At 37.5% G+C, this 26,887-nt stretch overlaps 1 protein-coding gene across 1 annotated transcript in view; it reads left to right on the forward strand.

Moving 5' to 3' along the window:
• The window catches only part of CSMD1 (CUB and Sushi multiple domains 1), a 1,768,974-nt gene that overhangs the window by 1,409,466 nt on the left and 332,621 nt on the right, over positions 1 to 26,887 (forward strand). The window contains exons 25-26 of the mRNA XM_064294928.1: positions 13,053 to 13,244; positions 13,709 to 13,835. Coding sequence (XP_064150998.1) covers positions 13,053 to 13,244; positions 13,709 to 13,835 — 319 coding nt within the window. The remainder of the gene's footprint in view (positions 1 to 13,052; positions 13,245 to 13,708; positions 13,836 to 26,887) is intronic.

Consider the following 26,887-nt stretch of genomic DNA (forward strand, 5'->3'; position numbering starts at 1 on the left):
AAAATTCTGAAAGGTTTCCTACATTTTAGAATAATTATATAATTAATCAAAATGACCTGAATGTTTGTTTCCTAAGAAAAATCTTTGGAGAAAATGCATGCTGTTGACAAAAAATATGCAGTTGTACTATAATGTAATTGATATATGTTTCAATTAATGTATTTGGGATACATTTCTAGGTCTATCTTTTACTTGCCACCTTGTTATTTCTTTTGGCTTTTTATTTTGATATTTAATTTTACAAGCTAACAAAATCTATATTCAATCTAGTTTTAATTTATATCCTGTCTTGATATCACATTATATAAGTATGTACTGTGACAATTTGTAGTTATTCTTCACCTTGTATTTGGCCATGAAGATTCATCAGGGATGCAAATTCCCAGGGCTAAATTCTAAAGAGTCAACGCTAATCAGATACTTGGAATAGTCAAGGAATTTTAAGCAATTAGTGAGTTTCAGGGTTTAAAGTAAAAACATGTTGACTTTTATATTTTTAAGACATGTTATTTATTCCTAGACAAATAAAACAGACCCTACTAAAGAGGTGGTTGTTTCGTAAATTATGCTGCATGTAAGAAAGGTAAAACCCACCATTCCGTTTTACGATATGTTCTGAACGTAATCCAATTACATTCTATGTAATTAAATGTAATGTATGGTTGGCTGAACTCATTTCATTGTACTTCAGCTTCTGGAGATCCCTTTGTATAAATGAATGTAGGTATATGTGTATGTGTGTTTTTGTATTTGTGAAACTGAAAGAAACACCCGTCGTCCAGCATGGCATGTGTTAATTTGCAGTCATCCATGTGCTCTGTGGACAGTACAGGTGGCTCATTTAGAAGCAGCCATATTTCATGCTGTGTGGCTGCCTATAAATGGGTTGGCTGTACTACTATCCTGCTTTCACAGAAACCCTGCAGAAGGAACCGTGAGGCCCCAGCTCACAGAACTCCTCTGATTGCCAGCTAAAGACTTAATGCTTGTCTGCTGTGCTCTCCCAAGTACTCTGTCAAGTAACTTTAAGACTTCCAATTAAAGCATGAGCCCTGAAGAGCAGGACTGTGTCTATACTTGTAAATATTGTGTGGTATCATGTGGAAAAATATATGTAGTTTTTAATACTGTCTGTTGAACTGACGAATGGCTGTCCCTTTAGTATGTAATATGTTGACTGGTGTTATATGTTATTGTTCTTTCTGTACAGAATGTGAGCTCCTGGTGGGCAAGGACTGAGGTTAATTATTTTTTTATCTTTAGAACCTAGGAAAATATCTGAAGTGGTGTAGGCACTTCATAAATATAGGTTAACTAAGTGATTTAATTAATAAATTAAAGTTGTAGGTTGGAGAATAAGATATGCCAAATATGCGTTCTCCGCTAAATTATCTTTTTTCACTTTAATATTCGTTAATATATCAGAATGCATACACATGCAAAAATACGTTATATTAAGGAATTATACTCTCAAATATTTTATCAATAAAATGAAATATTACAAAAGTATTATATATAATTTGTTACTTTTATCATATGACAGAAATAAAAAATGTATTTTAGGAAGATAATATTTAAAGGCTTTTTTTTTTTTACCTTTGTATTCAGAGTAGTATTTTTCACATCAGCATTTTTACTTAAAATTAAAATGTGTAACATTTTGGGTAGTAATACTGGACAAACACTAACATTTATCAGAAAACTCTAGGCTGATTCTACATAATAGGAGGAGTTATAGAAACTTCTATTGAAAATAACAAATAAAAACTTTCTGTGTCTCACCCCACTCCTTACTCCCAATATATGAATAAGTGGATACAACACATATAATTAGGTAAAAAAAATAGAAGAGCTAATGAAAATAAAGACGGTTGACAACAGAGAATACAAATATGCTAGAGATAAGAGTGAACGTGTTTTTATGATTAAGTGTCAATGTTGATTCAGTTTTGCATATTTACATTACTTGTGTACTTATTACACTGTTATCATGTCTAATTTCCCTTTTGGACCAGAAGCTCCATAAGGACTGAGATTTCTTTGCTCTATACTCAAAAGATGTTCAATACATATTTATTTTTAATTATTTCATAGAAGCTGTCAATAGAGAATTGTATTGCTTTCCTGGATTAATATGATGAAATAACACTAATATTTAGAAGTCTGTAGTATGGGGGCTTCTCTTCTCTCCACCCATCTCCCTGTGAGCACTGATCTTTCCCCTCTTATCTCCTTTCCACATCACAGACCTTCTCTCAACTACCTAGCCTTTCACCTCGCCTCATCTCTCACGCTCCATTTGCACCACAATGTATTCGTGTGTTTTATATGCACTCTTAATCTTACCTCATTCACTAACCTACATCCCCACCAACACAGCTTCACTTTCAGTGTTAAGGAAATATCTTTCTTTTTTTTTTTTTTTTGTTAATTGTATCTTAGATGAGGGTTTACAGAGCAAATTCATTTCTCACTAAAAAACTAATACACATATTATTTTGTGACACTGATTGCCACCCCCGACAACATGTCAGCACTCTCCGTGCTCAACCTTGGGTTCCCCTTCACCAGCTTTCCTGTCCCTCCTGCCTTCTCATCCTTGCCCCTAGCTGGTGTGACCATTTAGTCTCATTTTGTTTTATGGGCCTGTCTAATATTTGGCTGAAGGGTGAACCGCAAGAGTGACTTCAGTACTGAGTTAAAAGGGAGTCTAGGGGCCATACTCTCGTTTTTTTTCTAGTCTCTGTGAGACCAGTAAGTCTGGTTTTGTGTGTGTGTATGTGTGTGTGTGTGTGTGAGTTAAATTTTTTTCTACATTTTTCTCCAGCTCTGTTCAGGAACCTCTATTGTGATCCCTGTCAGAGCAGTTGGTGGTGGTAGCCAAGCACCATCTAGATGTACTGGACTCAGTCTTATGGAGGTTGTAGTACTTGTTGTCCATTAGTCCTTTGGACTAATCTTTCCCTTGTGTCTTTAGTTTTTTTCATTCTCTCTTGTTCCAGAGAAGGTGAGACCAGTGGAATATCGTAGATGGCCACTCACAAACTTTTAAGACCTCAGACACTACCCACCAAAGGAGAATATAGAACATTTTATTTATAAACTATGTTATGCTAATTGAGCTAAATGTTACCCAAGACCATGGTCCGCAGCCCTCAGCCCAGGCATTCGGTCCCTCAGGGAGTTTGGATGTGTCTATGGAGCTTCCATGACCTTGCCTTGGACAAGCTGTGCTGACTTCCCCAGTATTATATACTCTTACCCTTCTCCATAGTTACCCCTTATCTACTGTCTACTTAGGGTTTTTCCCTCCTCACTCCTCTCTCCCTCTTGTAATCATCAAAGATTGTTTCTTTTTGTGTGTAAACCTTTTCATGAGTTTTTATAATAGTAGTCTTATACAACATTTGTCCTTTTGTGATTGACTTAATTCACTTAACATAATGCCCTCCAGATTCATCCATATTGTGAGATGTTTCACAGATTCATCATTGTTGTTTATCATTGCATAGTATTCCATCGTGTGTGTGTACCTTCGTTTGTTTATCCATTCACCTACTGATGGGCACTTAGATTGTTTCCATCTTTTTGCTATTGCGAACAATACAATGAACATGGGTGTGCATATGTGTATGTGTGATGGCTCTAATTTCTCTAGGATATATTCCTAGGAATGTAGGAGTGGGATTGCTGGATCAACGGTATTTAGATTTCCAGCTTTTCAAGGGGTTGCCATACCGTTTTCCAAAATGGTTGTACCATTTTTTATTTGCACCAGCAGTGCATAAGAATTCTATTCTCCAGGCAGCCTCACCAACATTTGTTTTCTCTTTTTTTTGATTCCTGCCAGTAATGTCAGGGTGAGATAGCATCTAATTGTGGTTTTGATTTACATTTCTCTAATGGCTAGTCGGAGCCCTGGTGGCACAGTGGTTAAGAAGCTCTGTTGTTAACCAAAAGGTTGGTAGTTCAAATCAACCAGCTGCTCCTTGGAAACTCTATGACACAGTTCTACTCTGTCCTATAGGGCCACCATGAGTCAGAATGCACTCAACAGCAATGGGTTTGTGTTACTGGCTAGTGACTGTGAGCATTTTCCCGTGCGTCTGTTAGCTGCTCGAATGTCTTCTTTGGTGAAGCGCCTGTTCATATCCTTTGCTGATTTTTTAATTGGATTATTTGTCTTTTCATTGTAGAAATGTTGGATTTTCCTGTAGGTTTTAGAGATTAGACCTTTGTCAGATTTGTTATAGCCAAATTTTCTTCTTAGCCCGTAGGTTGTTTTCTTACTCTTTTGGTGAAGACTTTTGATGAGCATAAGTGTTTAATTTTTAGAAGATTTCAGTTATCTAGCTTATCTTCTGGTATTTTTATATTGCTATTTATGGTTTGTATGCTATTTATGCTGTGTATCAGAGCCTCTAGCGTTGACCCTATTGTTTCTTCTGTGATTTTTATTATTGGGTTTAGTATTTAGGTCTTTGATCCATTTTGAATTAGTTTTTGTGTACGATGTGAGGTTTCATTTTTTTGCAGATGGACATTCAGTTTTGTCTGCACCGTTTGTTAAAAAGACTGTCTTTTCCCCATTTAATGGACTCTGGGTTCTCGTCAAAGATCAGGTGACCCTAGGTGGATGGATTTACATCTGGGTTCTCAATTCTGTTCCATTGGTCAATGCGTCTGCCATCGTACCAGTAGGAGGCTGTTTTGACTACCTTAGCTGTATAGTGTATTCTGAGGTCAGATAGTACAAGTTCTCCTACTTCATTCTTCTTCGATAGTGCTTTCCTTATCCGGGGCCTCTTCTCTTTCCATATAAATTTAGTGACTAGTTTTTTCCATTCCTTTAAAGAATGCTATTGGTATTTGGATCGGGATTGCATTTTATTTTTAGATTGCTTTATGTAGAATTGACATTTTCACAATATTGAGTCTACCCATCCAAGAGCATGGTATGTTTTTCCATTTATATAGGTCTCTTTTGGTTTTAAAGAAATGTCTTTGTAGTCTTCCTGCCTATGCTTGTTCCACTCCAATCCATACTCCATTTTGCTACTATCTCTCTGAAATACAAATATATTTGTGTCACATCTTTGTGTAAACATCTGTTGTTGTTGTTTTCCATCATGTATTGAATAGCTCTAAACTCTTTGGCGTTGTAAAATAACCCTTTCCAATCTTGCCCATACACTTTCTGTGTATCCTACATTCTCTATCCCCATCCCAATCTCCACATATTTAAAACAAAGCTTGGCAGATACAATGTTATGACAAATTGTTTTGCACTCCCAGGTTATACCACATTCTTCCAAACCTCTGTGCTTTTGTAAAGATGCTTCTCTCTGGAGTATACTTCCTCTGATTTTCTGGCTGGTGGAATGTCTACTCATCCTTCTAGACCAGCTCAAATTTTATCTCTTCTACAAAGCTTTACTCAACCCCTCCAGCCTTTAGTGGCTTGCTTTTATGTCTCTCTTGATCTTCACACCAACCTCTATTATAACATCTATCTTACTGCCTTAAAAATATTTTTCTCAACTGTGTAACCAATTTGATTGTGGGATGTAGGGGCCCTGTTTTATTCACCTCTACCCACACTGCCCAGCAAAGTCCTGGCTCAGAAGCAATAATAAATATGTATTGAAAAATCAGTCACTACTGATTAGAAGCTTTTGACACTGTGAATAAGTTAGAACAATATCCACCAATAGGATGCAATTAAAAACTCATTTAGATTGAGTGAAATGAGTCAGTCCATTCACTTCCATGTCCTCCATTTTTATGACTGATCCTGATACTGCTCCAAATTCCCCCATTCTCAGGGCCTCTAGGTGTAAATGTTATCGGCACTGACAATAGTTGTGTAATGATTGAGCCCTGATGACTCAGTAGTTAAAGTATTCAGCTGCTGATCAAAAAGTCTTCAATTGAAACCTGCCAGCCACTCCTCAAGAGAAAGATATGCCAGTCTGCTTCTGTAAGGAATTACAGCTTTGTAAACCCTGCGAGGCAGATCTACTCTGTCCTGTCGAGTTGCTATGAGTCGGAATTGGCTCTACAGCAGCAGGTTTTTTTTTTTTGATATAATATTTAAAATCAGTGAGAAGCTGAATAATTTGAATTCTTTCATGAAAACTTTTCAAAACTGACATTAATAATTTGAATTACTTGGCTCTGCACAGTCAGAACTCGTTAAACATTTGGATTTATATATCACAATATATTTAGAATTATACACTATTTCAAGATTGGCTACGGGAATTCTTAGCTGTGATTAGCTTGCTTTACAATTACTTAGTAACTCACTTTATGAAAACCAAGATGGTACCAGAAAAATAGGAAATTTTTTGGTTATCTGATTTCTAATAGAAACTTTAACAACTCTTTGGCGTTTCACTTGGGAGCTCACAAGTCCAATTTAACGTTTAAACATCATTACCATCCTGTTGACTTTTGCTATTTTTGGGATAATTGGAGTATCTTTCTATGAAAACTGCTCACATAATCACACAATAATAGCAGCAAAAATAATGCTTAATAAAGAGGAGGAAGAGAAATGATTTAGTGGAAAAAAACAAAGCTGACAAAAGAAATCAATTTGAAACCAATAATAGCTCTAGCTAAAAAAAAAAAAAATTAGTTGTTGTTACTTGCCCTTGACTTGGTTCATAGTGACCTTATGTCTAAACTAAACCTTGCCTAGCCCTGTGTCGTCATGACTGCTTCTGTTTGCTGCTATGTCCTGGTCCATTATTTGGCCACTGTACCAACCCATCTCATTGAGGGCTCCAGAGGCGGATCTGCAGGCACTGAAATTGTGCCTCTGCAGGGCAATAGTGAGGGTAATGAGCACCCAGGGGCAATCTCTAAGTTGTTTGCCCCCCAATTCAAGCACCCAGGGCAATCTCTAAGTTATACACTCCCCCCACCCCCCCACCCCCAATTTCAAGACAAATAGATGTTGATAGTGGCGAAGTATCAACAAAAACACATTTCCCTCTCTTGTCTGGCTGCCTCTCAGGCACATTTAATGTCTGTGGAGCCTTGGAATGTCATTCTGTGGCTCATCTGATGCCCCACTGGACTTGTGCCGGGGGCAAGTGCCTCCCTCATTGCCTCTCTCGTACCCCGCTACCCCTCTGTGTTTACCATGCTTGAGGAATGCCATTGGGTCATATAGGGTTTATAAAAATGGCTCAGTGGTTCCCACTCCCCCTCCAAGTGGCACCCAGGGCACATGCCATACCCACCATACCTTTGATTTGCCTCTGAAGGACCTCTCCCGCCTTCACCTACTCTCCAATTTACCAACCATAGTATCTTTTTCTAGCGACTGTTCTTTCCTGATGATGCGCCCAGAGTAAATGAGTCGAAGTTTCTCCATCCTTGCTTCTCAGGAGCATTGTGGCTGTATTTCTTCTTAGACTGATTTGTTCATTCTTTTGACAGTCCACAGTATATGAAGTATTCTTTGCCAACACCTATATCCGGATGCATCATTTCTTCCGTTTTCCTTTCTCATTGTCCAACTTTCAGATGCATATGAAGTGATTGAAAAGACCATGGTTTAGATCAAGCACATCTTAGTCATCAAAGTGACAGCTTTGCTTTTCATAACTTAGAAGAGGTCTTTTTCAGCAGATGTCTTGACCGATGCTTTCATGGACTTTGACTGTTGATCCAAGTAGAATGAAGTTACTGATAAAAAAAAACAGGTACTTTAAAAATCAAAGACACGTACTGCACCTGGAATTTCATTCTTGAATAACAGTTTGTTTGAAAAAGCAGATCAGCCAAGTATTTTAAGTAATACAGTATTGTAGAATTTTACTTCTCAAGTGAACCACAAAAATAAGTTTAACCAGCGACCTCCTCCTGTACACCTTTTCTTTCCAGATGACTACAAATAAAGAAAATTAATTAAAAAAGGAATATTTCAGCTTTCAATATAGTTTTCCTTTACTGAATATTAGTGTGAAAATATTCTTTTTTTTTTTTTGCACAGCATTTCTTAGATTATTAAGGAAATATTTACCAAAAATGACATTATCCAAAATGAAGTAAAATAAGTCTAGGGTAAAGTTATGAAATAATAGGTTTCTATGAATGTTTGAATTTTTCAGTTCCTCAGTACAGATGATATCGGAGATTCATAAATCACAAATATTCTTCTTCAGTTATGTTTCAAAGCTCATCTGAGCATGAAAGTACGTGCTCAAGAGTTGCCTAAATAGACTCTGAATAAGCTCACGTCATTCCAGCCCTCATTGTTCAGCCTAAATGATGAAATGGATTAAGTCTGGAGCAGATTTCCTTTTTTTTTTTCTTAACACAAAAGTGCTTCATTTGGAAGACAAGAACCAGTCCAAATACTTGAAAGTTAAAAGTAAGCATCTTGTAACACTAATATTTACTTAGACTTTGATGATATACAGAATTTAATCTTTAAAAATATTGAGACTGGTTAATTACTGCAAAAGATATGGAGTCATACTTTTCACCAGCCTGATTGCTGGAGCTTATATTGAATAGAACGTTTTGTCCAGAGCACCTTTGCTGCTGATATGACTGTAGAAGAAATTACTGGAAAACGGAAAGAAATAGCATGACCTAATAGATTCAAGCAGCAATTGTACCTTCTTATAGATAGCATTTTTACACAAATAATTTAATATTTTAGAGGATCTACAGCATAAAGAAAATACAGTATTCATACAATAATTTCTTGGAAACTCAGGATAGGCAAGAAGATAGCTGTATATTTTTAAAGTTTTTGCTCTCTAGCATTTTTAAGGCTGATCAAGCTCAGACATTTTAAATTCAAATTAAAGTTGAAATATCTCTTCCTTGGAGGAATATAGTTGGAGATCTAAATATAATTTCTTCGACCACAGAGCTACAGCATATGATTTTATGTCATTTGAGAATTCTGCTATTACACACCAATTCAACTTATTTTATCAATATTTAAAAGAAGCGTTGAAATTTTCAAAAGGAGGCAATGATACTATATTACTTTTTAACCATATAGCAAGCAATTGAAGTGACTCCATTTAAATGTACGGTCAGAGGGGCAGAGAGCTAGGGCTGCAATCCTAGTGTATGCAAACAGAATAAGAGACCAGGAGTCAAATTGTCTGACGTACTGGATCAAAGTCTAACCGGTCAAGGGATCCTGAGAGGTACTTAACATCTCATGGTGTTAGGTGGCCTCGTGTAAATTGTAGAAGCTGCAGTGTATTCCCCAATAGTCAGGCTAAGCTCGTTCCCAGCTCAAGCGAAACAAACCTACAAGCTTAGCATGGCTAGAGGTTTTACTCTGGTCCTTTCAAGAGATTTATCAAGGTGACTGCCAATATTTTCTCTATGTATAAGTGTCTGTGTTTCCACCTGTAGCTATGCATGAAATTGTTAAAGTGTGAGAAGCTTTGAGAGAACAAAACTCTCTTCAGTGAACTGAAAATTGGAAAACCGTATTCTGGAATCTCCAAACACTTTTAACTTCCTGGCAGGGAAGAGGAATACATATCATATAATGATACTGGGTAGGTCTAGAAGCTTCAGGCATTTAGTAATCAAGAGTAAGACATTTTACAAAATAATCAATTGAGGGTGTCATCAAGGACTTAAGTGATCTTTTAAAAAAAATAATAGAAGGCATTATAAGAAAAACCAGACAACTTGTAGGGGAAGGTCACAAATAGCTTGGTTTAACCTGTCTACATGACAAGATGTGGTCAGGAAAAATAAACCTTTATGATTGAGTAATATGAGAAAAAGCAACAAAACAGAAATTTCACTTAAAAATCCAACCCAAATAAAGTTCAGTAGGCATTTTTATTGGTACATCTTTATTTGTTTGCTTGTTTGGTTTTTGATATTTCTGCCACCCTTGCTCCAAAAATGGCTTTAATGAAAGTTTTTGGGCAGGAAAAACCTTTCTTCAAATAATTTTAAAATGAGTATAGTTTTGGATTTTAGAACTTTGGTGATTTACTCAATTGAAGTCTTTAAAGGTCATAGTGTCTAAATATAAAGGGATCTTCTGAATGACATTTTAAGCATTGATATCAATAAACTATCTGCAAAGCTTATGGCTATAAACTAATGAGATGGTTTGTAATTCACAGAGGAAAATCTGTGCCATTATTTTATCAAAACAGTCATACGTCTCCATGAAATAAAATCTTTTGTCAAATACCCTTCCATATAACCACCTATCGTCAGGAAAGAATCTATTTTCAAAATGAAAAGTCTTGGAAAATTTACCTAGACCACTTCCTGTCCAGGCTTTAATCATGCCCAGCAAATGTATGTGTTTCAAAGCTTAATTTAAAAGGATTAGATGGAATATGCCAAATTTCCTCCTTTCTGAGTCTAAATAAAGCCTTTACCATCACTTGACAAGTATAAATGATGCCAGACATTTATGCAATTTTTTTAAAAAATTACTAAACTATCTAACTCTTTTAATGTTATTTATATAAAAGATTTAACAATCTAATTGTGTATTTTATACATCTTCACTTTCAGAATATTTACTTATTCAACAAGCAGTTTTATAGCCTTAACAGTCCACATTTCTAGTGTCTCTTGAAAGATAAGCTGGAGTCACACCACTGTGAATTTCAGTGTGACAACAGGTTGTGGCCACCCCAGAGGTGCTGGTTGTAACAGTCAGCATCTCACAGCCCTCTGTCGCAGTTATTACATAGGCTTCAAGGTCCCATTAGCATTTGAGCTTGTACCCTTTGCATAGATTTCTTAATTTACCCTACAAGCATGAAGATGGCACAAGACTGGGCAACGTTTCTTTCTGTTATACACAAGGTCACCATGAGTCAGAGCTAACTCAATGGTAACTAACAGCAACAAGGTCCTGTTACAGTTGTATGATTAAATAGGAAATTAAAAAAAAAAAAATTTTATCTATACTTTTTATATTCCTGAATTTTGTTTGTCTAATGAGTATTCTCAATTAATTCCCATTGGCACTTGACACTCACCATACCTAATTGGAATCCAAAATGGTCCCTAGAAAAGTTATCTATTATTATCATTGGAGCCTTACTCAAAGAGCCATCTATGGAAATCACTTTCTAAGTAGTCATTCCAATTCTGGGTTTGTTTGTTTCATTCCAATTCCGGGTTTGTTTGTTTGTTTTTACCATTGTTTCCCATTTCTGTCACCCTGGGTGGGTACTGCTTTCTAAAGCATTGTGCAGATCCTGTTATCTCAAAACCCCCAAATCAAGTAAAACAACAAAAAGCTTCAGTGTTTTTTGCCTTCTTTAAAAAAAGAAGAGAAGAGGGCTGAATAATCCGTAAGGCCTCTTGTGACCCTAATATTCAATAGTTGTTTGTCGTAATTAATACAATAGTGTAATGTCTCACGCTCTCCCCAGTTGTCTTGGTCCTATGCAGACAGGTTGGAGATACTCTGATATTATCACTGTCCTTGAAACTATGTGATTTGAAAAAAAAAAAAAAATGTGCTTAGGGCCCTTAAATTTTCCTTAATTCCTACTGTCCTTTGTGGCTTTTATTTATTTGTTTTGCACGAGAGTTGATACACTCTCATGCTCTTACATTTTTGCATCTTGAATTAAAATTGTTTTGATTTCTTAAATACACACTTGGTAAGCCTAATGCTGACATTTCATAGAAGAAAACTCACCTTAGAATCTGAGTGGAAATCATCAAATTTGCACTCTTTTCTTTCCCCTATACAAATAGATGCAGAATCCAGACTTGATTTTTTAGAGATCGTCAGGACACAATTAAATTGTTAATTTAAGATTATTTTCTTCAATGGAAGGCATCTCAGAATGCAAGTTTGACAGACAGTCTGAGCAAAAAGAGCACGTTCATCTTTTTTTTTTTTTTTTTTTAAGAAAATCAAGAATTGGAGGTTAGGTAAAAGTGGAAGTAAATAAGCCATATGATACCTCAGGATCTCACCTGTGCTTTTTAAAATGGTCAAAATTTGCATTATGATTTGAAGTAAGAAGTATGTTAACACAGCATTGTCTTTCCAGGTGGCCTTAAAATATTGTCTCACATAAGGAACGTACAGCTCTTAGGACTGCAGGAGCTAAATCTTCATCGCCGCCGTCTATTCTTTGAGTTTAAGAGCCTAGTCTGACAAAGTCATTATAATGATTCACTTGTGGAGCTTGCATTGTGCATGGGTTGCTCAAGAGCCCCATAACTGTGTACCGTGAAGTATACGGCAGTTGGTAATTCATGAGTCCACAGTCTCTCGTGGGCAGGAGCAACCTTTTCATTTCCCACAAAGCTCAAGATCTTGGAGTTTGGGGAAAGTTGTCATGAAGGCTGTGGCTCCTGATTTTGAGTTAAAATGAGCACTGGCACTAAAGTTCCTGAAAAGAGCCCTGGTGGCACCGACTGCTGCCTTCTACCCTTTTCAATGTGCCAGGGTGACAGAGGGGATTTGAAAGCAACAGAAACATGCAGTTTAGTCAGATAAGGCTTTGAGACTCACTCTAAGACTCCAATATGCTGGCTGGAGCTATAGATTATAACTGGTTTAACAGACGATGGTTTGTAACTCTTTGAACAAAGATTCTCCTTAATATAGAAATAACCAGTAAAAACCAGTTGCGATGAGTATATTCTGATTCATGGCGGGCAACTGTGTGTGTGTCAGAAAGGAACCATATTCTGTCAAGTTTCAGTGGCTTATTTTTGGGAATTGGGTCACCAGGTCTTCTGAGCTGCCTCTGAGTGAACTCAAACCTTCAACCTTTCAGTTAGCAGCTGAGCATGTTAACTACTTGCACCACGTGGAGACTCCAATATATAAATACAGTGAAACAAATAAGGTCTTCAAGCTTGAAGAAACAACAAAAGGTTAACAAATAAATCCAAAAAGGCCTATATTCCTCTTATTCTTTTTAAATACACAGTTTTCTTTTCTTTTTATATTTCAAGGAACATTTGACAACCGAGTGTATTTCGTCTTTCCTTCAATGTTAACATACATTCTTCTTTTAGTTCCACTCTTTCTCTCCCTTTCTTTCTTGCAGGCTTTGATCTGGTAAAATGTGAAGACCCAGGAGTTCCTAACTACGGCTACAAGATCCGAGATGAAGGCCACTTTACTGACACCACGGTTCTGTACAGTTGTAACCCAGGGTACGCCATGCACGGCGGCAACACTCTGACCTGCCTGAGTGGAGACCGCAGGGTATGGGATAAACCGCTGCCATCTTGCGTAGGTGAGTTTGAGAGCCGGTTTAGATGACTAAACAAAAGCTCCACCCAAGAGCAGTAGCTGCCTATTGCTTTGCCTTTACCTTTTGGAAGAGGAGAGTTTTTTTTTTTTTTTTTGATACACTTTTTCCAGTTTGTGTTTCTATGTATTCAGGAGATTCGTGAGTTTTTTTTTCATGTGTGGAAACAGATTTCCTAGTACTGTTTTATTAAGAATATATGCACAGACATATTGTTATAATTATGGCATGGGTCTTAAGTGTTTTATCTTCTCAACTGTAATTACTCAAGGATTATTCCTTTTCATCAGGATAATAGTTGGGAAGAAGTAAAGAAGGGAAATGATAAAGAGAATTAATGTGATATTTTCTTGGGGATAGAATACAGAAATGATTGTCTTGGTTTTTAAAAGTTGCTGGGCACTGTAATATCTAGAGCAGATTTTCCCACATTTCCAAATCTCTTACAGCGGAATGTGGTGGTCGGATCCACGTGGCCACTTCGGGGCGCATATTGTCTCCAGGTTACCCAGCTCCCTATGACAACAACCTCCACTGCACTTGGATTATAGAGGCTGACCCAGGAAAGACCATCAGGTATTTGTTCTATTTTTGTTTCAGTGATTCAAGATATGTCTTCTATTATTTAGTGGACATAGTGTATCTCTTATCCAGGGTAAGAAATAAGTTTCTGAGCTAAAGAAGAAAACTTAAAAGTATGGCTAAATCTTTCTTTGGGTCACTTTCTTACATTGATATCCCTCCAAAACTGGTGTAAATTAGGTGTCAGCTTTTGCTGTATAATAAACTACTACCAAAACATGTTGGTGCTCGATAACAGCTATTCATCTGCTCCTGACTTCTGACCTGGAGCAGCTTGACTGATGGGTCTGGGCTCAGCTGGGCTGGCTGGACCCCTGCACAGGGTTCCTCTGCCCTCAGTAGGCTAAAAAAAAAAAAAAACACTCATGTTTATTCTCTTAGTGGAAGGGTTCTTAGTAGCCAGAGGTAGAAAACTTTCACACTTCTGCCTGCCTTTGCAAAAAGCCATTTGCCAAAGCAACTTTCATGATCAAGACAAGATTCGAGGCATGAAGAAATAGATTCCGTACATTAATGGGAAGAGTCGTGAAGTCATATTGAAAAGGCCATGTATCCAGGGATGCCCGGAAGTTGTGGTCATTTGGCAATCTAAAGATAGAAGCTAGAGATGGAACAAGAAGTATTGCTATATAAAGTTACAAAAATAATTAAAAACTGCAGAAAATTGTCCAAATGTGTAAACAAAAATGATTGCCCTATTTTAAGTGATAGTTCTAAATTATTATGGTGGATTTTTTTTTTAACCATTTAAGCCATTAAGTTAACAAGTAACAAAAGTAATATTTTTGAAGCAAGTCTCCAGGTTGTAGTCTGAAAATTAAGTTAAAATAATAGTCCATAAAACAAAGTTATTTCAAAATAAGTCATTCTTTAATTATAGCTCTCAGTGAAATAAAAACGAACACAGTCTCCAAAAAAACTTCTTAAAATCTCCATTTTCGCCTTCAATTAACTTTCTATTTTCATTGTATCTGTTCCTAAATCTCTCTACAGAATTCATTTTTTTAAAAAACCCTACTGCTTTGCTAGAGCCCTGGTGGCACAGTGGTTAAATGTTTGGTTGCTAACCAAAGAGTCGGCAGTTTGAATTCACCAGCTGCTCCTTGGAAGCCCTATGGGGCAGTTCTACTCTGTCCTCTAGGTCACTGTGAGTTGGAGCCGACTCCACAGCAGTTGGTTGGTTTTTTTGTGTTTCCGCTTTACCCCTTCTGCACCAGTCTTAACTGGCATGTCCCTGATTTTGGTCCCTCTGCCTGTGCTATTGCTCCCACCAAAGATGAGATGAGCCTCTCTGGTTAAGCCGGCTCCTTCTCAACATCTGTGAAGATAAATACATTGAGAAATCAAAGCCAGAAACCTCTTTCTGGGGGAGATGGAAGGATGGAAGCATTGATAAATTCGTATAAACTTAGTAATTTATATTACGTAGAGATCATAGACTCACAGTACTATAACTTCATAACAGTAAAAATGAAATGGGAAACGGTGAGATAAACGCAGGTGTATATTCTGTTCCACAAGGCTCTGTTCCTCTTTGTTGTGGCATGGTTTTTTTTTTTTTTCTTATGTGGCCTTTCTGGCCCTCGGTTTGTAATTCTCCCAAAATGATTGTTTGGGAGTTTTTCAAGGGATTGGCAGTTCTACTCTGTCCTTTAGGGTCGCTGTGAGTCAGAATCGACCCGATGGCGCCGGGTTTGTTTTTTTCGTTTGTGGTTGGTTTACTATCCACATAAGCGGCTTGCAGGGGATTTATCTGTTTACTATCTGCATAAAAGGCTTGCAGATCCACCTAATAGGTTTGGCAAGTTAGGATTTGTGTAAAGGATTGGTGGGTTTATGAATGCCACTCCCTGAAATTGGTAAGGAATTTTCCTGTATAAGCGGCCAATCTCATAGAGGCTTTTGAGACCCAGGAGAGTATTGCGTCCTTTGGACATGGGTTGTGTGCTGACAGCCTCCTAGAAGAGCTGTAATACAGATCAAGAGTGGTAGCACTGAGCTGGAAACACTCTCTGAGCGGATAACACTGAAGACCAAGAGAAACGATGACAAGCACAGCATAGCCAAGCAGCAGAGAAATGGCAGCAGTGGTGCTGGCCATGGGAACCGGGAGACTGGCAGATGGTGGCAGTGGGCGGAGTTGGCCAAGGAGAAGATGACTGTGGTGAGCAGAGTCAATCCAAGGAGCGGAGCTGGGTACCTCTGGGCAGGAGGTTGCCAACGGAGCAGAGTCTTGGGCATACACTGTAAAGGGGTTACCATTAAAATTTTGCCTGGAGAGCTGTCATAATGCTGGCCTAACCCTGTCATTGGCCCAGGGTTGTTCCCAAGCTGCTGGTTGTGAGCTGCACCAGCAATCACAGGGGACCAGAGCTGGCCAAGAAAAGCCATGGACAGAGATAGATAGGAAGAGAGAGAGAGAGACAATCATATCACATCTGACCTGAGCTGATGACATACCTACTGAGGTAGAGAGACACCTGCTGACACCTGGTCCATGGCATGCCTGCTGGTTGACACAGAACATGATACGGGTAATTTGAGAAGGGTGAGTGGATCCCTTTTTAGACATAAGTGAGTTCCTCCTCTATAACGCTAAGTAGGGTAGTCACAGGGTTAGAAGTGGCTGGCTCACCTCAAATCTGTTCTTGTTTACTGTTTGCTTTCTATAAGTAATCTGTTCTGTTTGTTCACTGTTTGCTTTCTATGAGTAATCTGTTCTTGTTTACTATGTACCTCCTATAATTAATAATAACAGTTTTTAATTGCCAACACTGTTGAAGTACCTTGTGTGTACAACCCAATCAGATCGGATAGTAGGCTCATCCCAGTGGTCTTATTGCTACTAGGAATTTTGAGGCAACTGGCATGTGTTTGAGGGCCCTGGTGGTGCAGTGGTTAAGAGCTCGGCTGCTCACCAAAAGGTCTCAGCTTGAATCCACCAGCTGCTCCTTGGAAATCCTACGGGGCAGTTCTACTCTGCCCTATGGGGTTACTATGGGTCAGAATCGACTTGACAGCAAAAGGTTTGGCATGTGTTTATGCACACAGTTCACTCTGATATTCACCCTCTTCAAAATTCATTTATTTTACTTTTTATTTAATCACGTTAACACTTTGAGGATGAGTAAACTTACACAGCCTAAACTATTACCGTTTTCAAACCCTATGTAAGCAATGTTCTTACTATGTAAGAGGAGCAAGAGACAGAACTTAAAGTATGTGTTATTTTATAATAACTTCAAGTATGTGTTATTTTATAATAACCCATTTAAAAATTGGTTAGCTGCCATAGCTCTTAACCACTATGCCGCCAGGTTTTCCATTTTATAATAACCCATTTAAAAGAAGTAAACTGTGTCCTAAATCAAGATCAATGATTAATTAGAAAATTAATTGATGTATTGAGACAAAAATGAAATGCATTTGAGTAATTGAATTTAACATTTTGTATTCTTCATGAACATCAATGAAGTTACTTTTCCATTAAAATAAATACCTGTTCCTAATTTTGAACTCTTGAACACTTGATTTCAGTAATATAAAAGCCATTAGAGTGATTTTGATTTTCCAAAATCCTAGAAATTACTTATGGTTAGTGGAATAACTTTACACAAACAGAATCTACTTTCACATCTCTGTACATCTTAGTTTCCCTTGCGATCTGTTTCCTAGACTTAGAATGAGCAATGTCTTCTCCTAAATGCAAAGATGGTGCAAAGAGGTGAAGTCACACTTTGCAGGTGAAAGTAATACTTCATTAGCATTTCAATAAGAAAAGAGAAAAAGTAATAAAGAATGGTGTAAAGTAATGGAAAATGTGTAACTTTTTATATCATGAACTATGATAATTAACCATTAACATTTTCTCTGAGGCAAAATGAAAAAAAAATTTGCATACACAAATTCTTTCAAAATGTATAAATATATGCATTTGAATGATAATGTATGTTTACATTATCAAATTTATAAACAGATTTAAAAAAAATTAAGACAAATTTGTTTCTACTATGGAAATTAAGAGGGAAACATTAGTATTTATAATTAATTTCTAAAATGATATTCAACTTCATACAAAAATATTTCCAGTGATTAAGTTGTTTTTCTTTAAGGAAATAGTATTTTTTTAGGCTGAGGTTGGAAAATAGCCCGCTTAAAAGAACATAAGGTGTAATTTTAGGCTTAAAATTATATTAAGACTCAGAAAAATAGGTTCTGGTCTTAGCTTTGTTGGCTAGCTTACGAAGTCTTAGTTATTTCATTGGTGTTCCAGCCAATATTACTTACACTCTATACTTGAAAATGAGGAATTTATCAGTAATATAACATGAGTCCAGGGATTAATGTTAAGTATTAAGAAAATGTTAATATAAATGGAATTCATTGCTCAGCATGCATGCTGTAATTTTTTAATGTTAATGTTTTTCACTCCCCAAAGAAAAGTAAAAAACAAGATATCAGAAAATGTAAAAAATGCTGGTTTCAATTCTTCAGGCCAATTATTAATGGGCCTGCTTTGATTTCATTGAGGCCTAGAGCAACTACTGATTGTATATTGTTATGACTTTTTATTCAAAGTAATAGAAACCCCCAAAATAGTTATTATTATAGGCTACTTGGATTTGGAAAAGGTTTACAGTTTTAACGTACATGCTATAAAGCAGTTACCTGAGCAGAATTTAATTAAAAATCTAATCACGAAACATTGTAGTAAATTTAGCCACATTAATTGTTACGTGTAAACATTTCTCTAAGAGACCTCATGTATTTCATTGCTGAGGACAGCTATAATTTATGTAATAAAAGTAGCAGCATTATAAACATCTTCAGCAAGCAACATTAGAGACTATGTTTTACATAATCACATGTGTATATTGTTCCTTAATTTTAATTGCTTTTCTGCAAGTGTAATTTGTCTGGAAAGCTCTCTTTGGAAATATTTCTGTTTGTAATAATTAGCAAGAAATTGTTTTTGGTAGTATAGTTGAAGGAACTTATTTTTAAAAAGCTTTTGCAGTATTTAAAACATTAGAATCATTTCAAAAATTTTTCAAGATTGTCAAAACTGGTCCCAGGCAGGCATTTAAAGAAAATGAAATTCACATTGGTGATCCTGGTCTCCCTTCTGTGTGTCCTTAATTTATTTTTGGGCAGCACTTGGGGTTGTAGAAAGATTAATGTAAGATCCAGTCAGGACATCCAGAATCGTATTAATCTGTTTTTGATAAGCCTTCAAAGTCTCTATAAGAAATATACTCAAGAGGAAATGGCAGGCAAATGAACTCCCTTCATGAGGTGCTTATCTCAAATCTGGCTGTCCAGGCTTAGTAAACACGGTTGGATCATGGCTTGGTCTCCCTTTGGTAACGTGATTGACAGGCTTGGGGTCTGCAATCAAAGCATGCCAAATCCTCTCTTCCAATTAAGACCACAACTGAATATGTCACATCATTTTGTAGATAATGTGAGAAAATAACCGGTCAAGAGAATACCAGTCATCAAAAGAAAAGGGCAGAAGGGCTACAGAGTTTGCCCTCACACCTCCTTAGTTTGGGGTCCTGGTGGTATCTGCTGGGTGTAACGTCCCTTCCAATCACTGAGGAGAGAACGAGTCAGTGGAACCAGGCTCCAGGCACCCCTCACCCACAAGGTTCTGGTGTGCACAGCTGCAGTTACACAGTTTAGTTAAATAACACCAGTCCCTCAACAACATGATTTGAATTCCAGTTATCACATTATATTAAATGTGAGAAATTGCCAAGTTTGCTGCTAGCTCTTCACTCCCCAAATCCATGTGTAAGTAACAGATATGCATCATGGTAAGTGATTAATCACGTCAGTGACTGCTCACTGTATACCTGTTACTCAGTTCATGCACAGACAGAAAAGTGTGTAGTTGTGTTGCCTTCTTGTCTCCGAGTGACATTTAACAAATATGGATAATCAGAAGGGAGAATTGGCCAACAAAGAAGAAAGTGCAACAAAGAAACGAAAAGAGGTAGGGCTGGAAGTGCAGTACTTATTGAAGGTGAACGGAGTTACGGGAGAACCAGCTGGCCGTGGGAACGTTCACACTGTCTGCTCAAGAGACGACAGACGTGTAGCCAGAGGAACAAAGAGAAGGTGAACTTGTGACATAAGTCAAGAAAGTGGCTGTGAAGAAAAGGATGATGATGTCCTCGGGGAAGTGACCAGACAAAGGCATCAAAGAAATGCTTGGAGATATTTCAGAACATAGAAAGCATAGAAGATAAAATGTGGGAAGCAGATCCAAACTTAGGAAGGAACATGCCAATTCTCGAAGGCTTAGAAAACATAGCTGAGCCAAATCGTAAGTTATGTGGCAAGAATAAGGTGGCAAACACTGTTCAGATGATTCATGATAAGTTTTTTACCAAGAGATAAAACATTTTAATTCTCAGTGTTTCAAATGTTTTAAGTTACAGGGTACTAGGCAAGCAATTGGAGTCCCTGGGTGGGGCACATGGTTAATGTGCTCAGCTGCTAACTGAAAGTTTTGCAGTCCAGTCCACCAGTAGTGCCTTGAAAGAAAAGCCTGGAGATCTACTTCAGGAAAACCAACCCTCTGGAGGACAGTTCTACCCTGACACACATGGGGTCATCAAGAGTTGAAGTTAACTAGATGACAACTTTTTTTTTTTTGACAAATATTAGGCTCACTATCTTTTTTTTTTTTTAATTTTCTATGTGTTTGTAGCCAAAAGTAAGTGAATTTTTACTGTTTTGACAGAAACCAGAAACCATTAAAGGTCATGGAATATTTGTAATTTTTCCTGTTGATTGCTAATATCCCTTTGAGTGGTTTCAGCCTGCACTCTATTGCAAAACAAGGACCGCTTCACGTTACCTAACCTTACATCAGTGGAAACAACTCTGGTTATCCTGTGAAATGAGGAGATCAAAGGGAAGAGTGTTTCAATTTGGGCGTATTTCCTCCTTTCACTAAAGCTCTAGGTCCATAAAACAAGTTCCAGTCAATTTCCTTGATCTTGGAGGGAAAGGGGATATTGGCTTCCATAAGAAACTAATATTAGTGTGTTAAATTATGAATTCATTGCATATTTATATTTTTATTAAGGACACTAGGAAAGCCAATTCTTAAAGTGATGTTACTTTTAATCAGGGCAACATTTCTGGATGCTCCTGAAATCACATCCCATAGGTGGATACACTGAGAAGTTAATTTGGTCCCATAGGCTCTACTTACGGGATGTTCTCTGTCTTCTACGATGGCATCTCTCCCTGGATCCTGTCATAATTTTTCAACTTCTTACTGCACAACTCCTCACAAATATACCCCAAAACCAAAAAAACCAAACCCAGTGCCGTCGAGTCAATTCTGACTTAAAGCAACCCTATAGGACAGAGTAGAACTGCCCCATAGAGTTTCCAAGGAGCGCCTGGCTGATTCCAACTGCCAACCCTTTGGTTAGCAGCTGTAGCATTTAACCACTACGCCACCAGAGTTTCCAAATAAACCCCAGACACTTCGAATTCGTTATCATTATTGTTTCTTACAGGCCTGTTTGTACTTTTTCAGTCCTTGTTTCTGTTAATACTTCTATTGTCCTCCAACAGGCTAGAGATTTCAATATTCAGTATTATCTTTTCCTTATTCCTTTTTCCCAAATCTTCAACTCTTTCCGCCTTAAAAAAAAATGCATTAATATATTATCTTACGGAATTCTTTTGGTGAATTACATTAAATCTCTCCATGTTGTTTGTTGCCATTGACTTGATTCCAACTCATGGCGACCCAGGTGTGCAGAGTAGAACTGCTCCATAGGGTTTTTCAAGGCCGTGGCCTTTCAGAAGCAGGTCACCAGGCTTGTCTTCCAAGGTACCTCTGAAGGGGCTCAAACCGCCAATCTTTGGGCTAGCAGTTGAGCACTTAACTATTTGTGCCACGCAAGGTCTCCAAATTTCTTCATAATAGATGCTGAAAAAAGTGGAACGTGAAATAAAAGCCTTATCAGTTCAATATTGGTTTATGTTTCTTTTCTTATGTTCCATATCAGTTCCTTATATAAAGCTCCCATTACTTTTGTCTTAATTTAATGTTTTCCCAAATGAATTTTCAAGGCTACCCTTGGCCCTTGTGAATTGCTTAAACACTGCCATTGCTAATCAGCTAGTGTAAGCTCCTTAACCAGAACTGTGATGTCCTAAGTGATATGGCTGATAAGGCCCATAAAAGTTTATCTTCTACACTCACACTTCATGTTTCAGTGTCGATGAAGCGTTAGTTTCTGCTCACAGCCTACGCTATGGCAGCTCTGTCTTGACCTAGGCTTTCCCTGGTTTTCTCCTCATATCCACACCTGTAGATTCCTCTCATCTTTTAGGGCCTGGTTAAAATGCCAACTCCTCAGTTAGTATTTCGTTCTTATTATCCCATCTAAAAATAATCAGTTTCCTCTTCTTGGCTCAGTATTTCCCTTCAAAACGTACCCTCCTTCTGAATGTCTTTGTTAACGTCATAATCATGTATAAAGACATTCAAGCTAGACCCCTTACTTAGTATCATGAAAATCTTCTCTCCCAACTACATTCAGTCGATCATTAAACCCATTGCCATCGAGTCGATTCCGACTCATAGGGACCCTGTAGGACAGAGTAGAACTGCCGCATAGAGTTTACGAGGAGCACCGGGTGGATTTGAACTGCCGACCTCTTGGTTAGCAGCTGTAGCACTTAACCACTGTGCCACCAGGGTTTCCACTGATCATTATGCCCCATTATTTCTGTGTCTGAAGGCTCCCAGATACATCTCCCCGACCCCATCTCTGCTAGTACTTCCCTTTCCAGACCTTCATAATTCATTAGGTCTGTTACGATATCTTCGTCCTGTGACAGCTCCCCTCTCTCATCCACTGTTACCATTTTAAGCAAACTGTTTTATTTTGTTAATAAGAAAAAATCATTTTAAATGACTGCAAAATTAATCGACATCTAGACATTTTGAAAAAGTTAAAAAATAAATAAATTATACATAATTCCCATACCCAGACATCACTGTTATCACATTAGCACATGTCTACCATGTATCTATACACATTCAATACTGTGGAGGTGTATAATTAATTATCATCAATTTTTCACTGTTATTTATGTTATTTCTAATACTTGATATTATATATATATAAGGATTTGAGAAGTAGTCTTGCAGTAAACCTTTGCTTGTGTTTCTAATACCTTAGAATAAATTTCTAGAAATATTTTTGCTCATTCAAATAGTGCAAATGTTTTTACCTGCCTTAATATAAATCCTTCTATCAAGCAAAACCGTTATATTTATCTACTAAACAAAAAAACCTCTTTTGTCTGTTCATTATATGAAGAATAAATTCAAGCTCATTTTATGTGACAGACAAAGGTATATTTCTTTATTTTGAAATAATATAAAAGTGTTACAGAAAAATAAAAATTCTAAAAAGTATTTTTCAAACTAATCATTCACTTTATATGGAAAGGGAAGAAGCCCCGGATAAGTAAAGCACTACTGAAGAAGAATGAAGTAGGAGGACTCCCACTACCTGACCTCAGAATCTACTATACAGCTATGGTAGTCAAAACAGCCTGGTACTGGTAAAACAACAGATACACTGACCAACGGAACAGAATTGGGAACCCAGGTGTAAATCCATCCACCTACAGTCACCTAATCTTCAACAAGGACCCAAAGTCCATCAAATGGGGAAAAGACAGCCTTTTTCACAAATGGTGCTAACAAAACTGAATGGCCGTCTGCAAAAAAAATGAAACAGGACCTCACACCATAAACGAAAACTAATTCAATGGATCAAAGACCTAAATATGGAACCAAAAACTGTAAAGATCAAAGAAGAAAAAAGTAGGATCAATGCTAGAGGCCTTAATAAATGGCATTAACAGGATACAAACCATAACTAACAACATACAAACTCCAGAAGATAAGCTAGACAACTGGGATCATCTAAAAATTAAATGCTTATGCTCATCAAAAGATTTCACCAAAAGAGTAAAAAGAGAACTTACATACTGGGAAAACATTTTTGGCTATGACAAATCCAACAAAGGTCTAATCTCTAAAATCTACAGGAAAATCTAACACCTCTACAAAAAAAACCAGATAATCCAACTAAAAAATGGGCAAAGGATATGAACAGACCCCTCACCAAAGAAGACATTCAAGTTTGCTAACACATACATGAAGAAGTGTTCGCAATCATTAGTCATTAGAGAAATGCAGATCAAAACAACGAGATACTATCTCACCCTGATATTACTGGCATGAATCAAAAAAAAAGAAAAAAAAAACAAAATAACTAATGTTGGAGAGGCTGCGGGAAGGTTGGAACTCTTATGTCCTGCTGGTGGAAAAATGATACAACCATTCCCACCAGCAGGGCGTAAGAGATCCAATTTGGAAAACGATATGATGCTTTTGAAAAACGATATGACGCTTTCTTAAAAATCTAGAAATGGAAATACCATATGATCCAGCAATCCCACTCCTAGGAATATATCCTAGAGAAATAAGAGCTGTCACACAAATAGACATATGCACACCCATGTTCATTGCAGCATTGTTCACAGTAGCAAAAAGATGGAAACAACCTAGATGCCCGTCAACAGATGAATGAATAAACCAACTATGGTAATACACACAATGAAATACTACACAACAGTAAACAACAATAATGAATCAGCAAAACATCTCACAACATGGATGAATCAGGAGGGCATTATGCTGAGTGAAATAAATCAATCTCAAAAGGACAAATATTGCATGAGACCACTACTATAAAAACTCATGAAAAGGTTTACACACGAAAAGAATCTCTGATGGTTACTAGGAAGGGAAGGGGTAGGAAGGAAAAACACTAAGTAGACAACAGATAAGTGGTTAACTCTGGTGAAGGTTAAGACAGTACACGATACTGGGGAAGCCAGCACAACTTGACAAAGACAAGGTCATGCAAGCTCCATTGACACATCCAAACTCCCTGGAGGGACCGAGTTGCTGGGCTGAGGGCTGTGCAGACCATGGTCTCAGGAAACATCTACCTCAACTGGTATAACATAGCTATAAAGAAAATGTTCTACATTCTACTTTGGTGAGTAGCGTCTGGGGTCTTAAAAGCCTGTGAGCGGCCATTAGGGTACTCCACTGGTCTCACCCCGTCTGGAGCCAGGGAGAATGGAGAAAACCAAAGATACAAGGTAAAGATTAGTCCGAATGACTAATGGACCACAAGCACTACAGCCTCCACCAGACTGAGTCCAGCACAACTAGATGGTGCCAGGCTAACACCACCAAATGCTCTGACAGGGATCACAATAGATGGCCCCAGACAGAGCTAGAGAAAAATGTAGAACAAGATCTTAACTTACAAAAAAAAAAAAAACTAGACTTACAGGTCTGACAGACACTAGAGAAACCCCGAGAGTATGGCCCCCGAACACCCCTTTAGCTTAGCAATGAAATCACTCCTGAGGTTCACCCTTCAGCCCAAGATGAGACAAGCCCATAAAACAAATTAAGACTAAACGGGTGCACCAGCCCAGGGCAAAGACGAGAAGGTAGGAGGGGGCAGGAAACCTGGTAATAGGGAACTCAACGTCAAGAAGCAGAAAGTGTTGACGTGGCATGCAGTTGGCAACCAACGTCACAAAATAATATGTGTGCTAATTGTTTAATGAGAACCTAGTTTGTTCTGTAAATGTTCATCTAAACTGCAATAAAAAAGAGAAAAATTATTTTTCAGTAATCCTAGACCTCAAAGATAACTACACCTGAAAATTTAGTATATATACTTTATAATTTTTCTGCACAAATACAAATATATGGAATTTTTCTTATCTATTTCCTTAATTCCTTAAGCATCTGTCAGTTTTTTGTGCTGTGGTGGCTTACATGTAGCTGTGATCCTGGAAGCTATGCAATCGGTATTTCAAACACAAGCAGGGTCACCCACTGTGGACAGGTTTCAGTGGAGCTTCCAGGCTAAGACAGACTAGGAAGAAGGAACTGGCAGTCTATTTTTGAAATAATTGGCCAGTGAAAACTTTATGAATAGCAGTGGAACATTGTCTGGTACGGTGCCGGACATAAGGCCCTCAGGTTGTAAGGCATTCAAAATACAACTGGGGAAGAGCTCCTCTTCAAAATAAAGTCGACGTTAATGATGTGGATAGAGTAAAGCTTTGGGAAACTTCATTTGCTGAGGTGGGATGACTCAAAATGAGCAGAAACAGCTGCAAACATCCATTAATAATTGGACCATGGAATGGACAAAGTACGAATCTGGGAAAATTGGAAGTCATAAAAAACAGAACGGAATGCATAAAGATGGATATCCTAGGCATTAGTAGTGAGCTGAAATGGACTGATACTGACCGTTTTGATGTGTTTTCATTCTCACTTGATTCTAGGAATTTCTTGATTCCATCTCTGATTTCTTCTGTTATCCAGTGGTTTTTAAGCAGGGTGTTCTTCAGTTTCCATGTAATTGATTTTTTTTTCCTTGCTTTTCCTGTCGTTAATGTCTACTTTGACAGTATTGTCGTCAGAGAAGATACTTTGTGTTATTTCAGTGTTTTGAATTTTGTTGAGGGTTGCTCTCTGGCCTAAAATGTGTTCTATTCTGGAGAATATTCCATATGCGCTGGAAAAGAATGTGTATTTTGCAGCTGTTTAGTGGAGTATTCTATATATGTCTATGAGGTCAAGTTGCCTGATTGTGCCCTTTAGCTCTTCTGTATCTTTCTGAGTTTCTTTCTAGATATTCTGTCCTTTACTGAGATTGGTGTCTTGAAATCTCCTACTATTATTGTGGAACTGTGATATTGACCATTTTGAGTCAGACAATCATATGGTCTACTATGTCATATGACAAATTGAAGATGAATGATATTGCATTCATTGTAAAAAAGATCTCAAGACCTATCATGAAGTGCTTTCTATCTCCAAATCTTTGCACGTCATTATAATACTTTGTCTTCTCAAACCACCCTTTGAATTCTTCTGTTCCGTTCCTTTA

The sequence above is a fragment of the Loxodonta africana genome, chromosome 12, assembly GCF_030014295.1.
Source record: "Loxodonta africana isolate mLoxAfr1 chromosome 12, mLoxAfr1.hap2, whole genome shotgun sequence".
Lineage (NCBI taxonomy): Eukaryota > Metazoa > Chordata > Mammalia > Proboscidea > Elephantidae > Loxodonta > Loxodonta africana.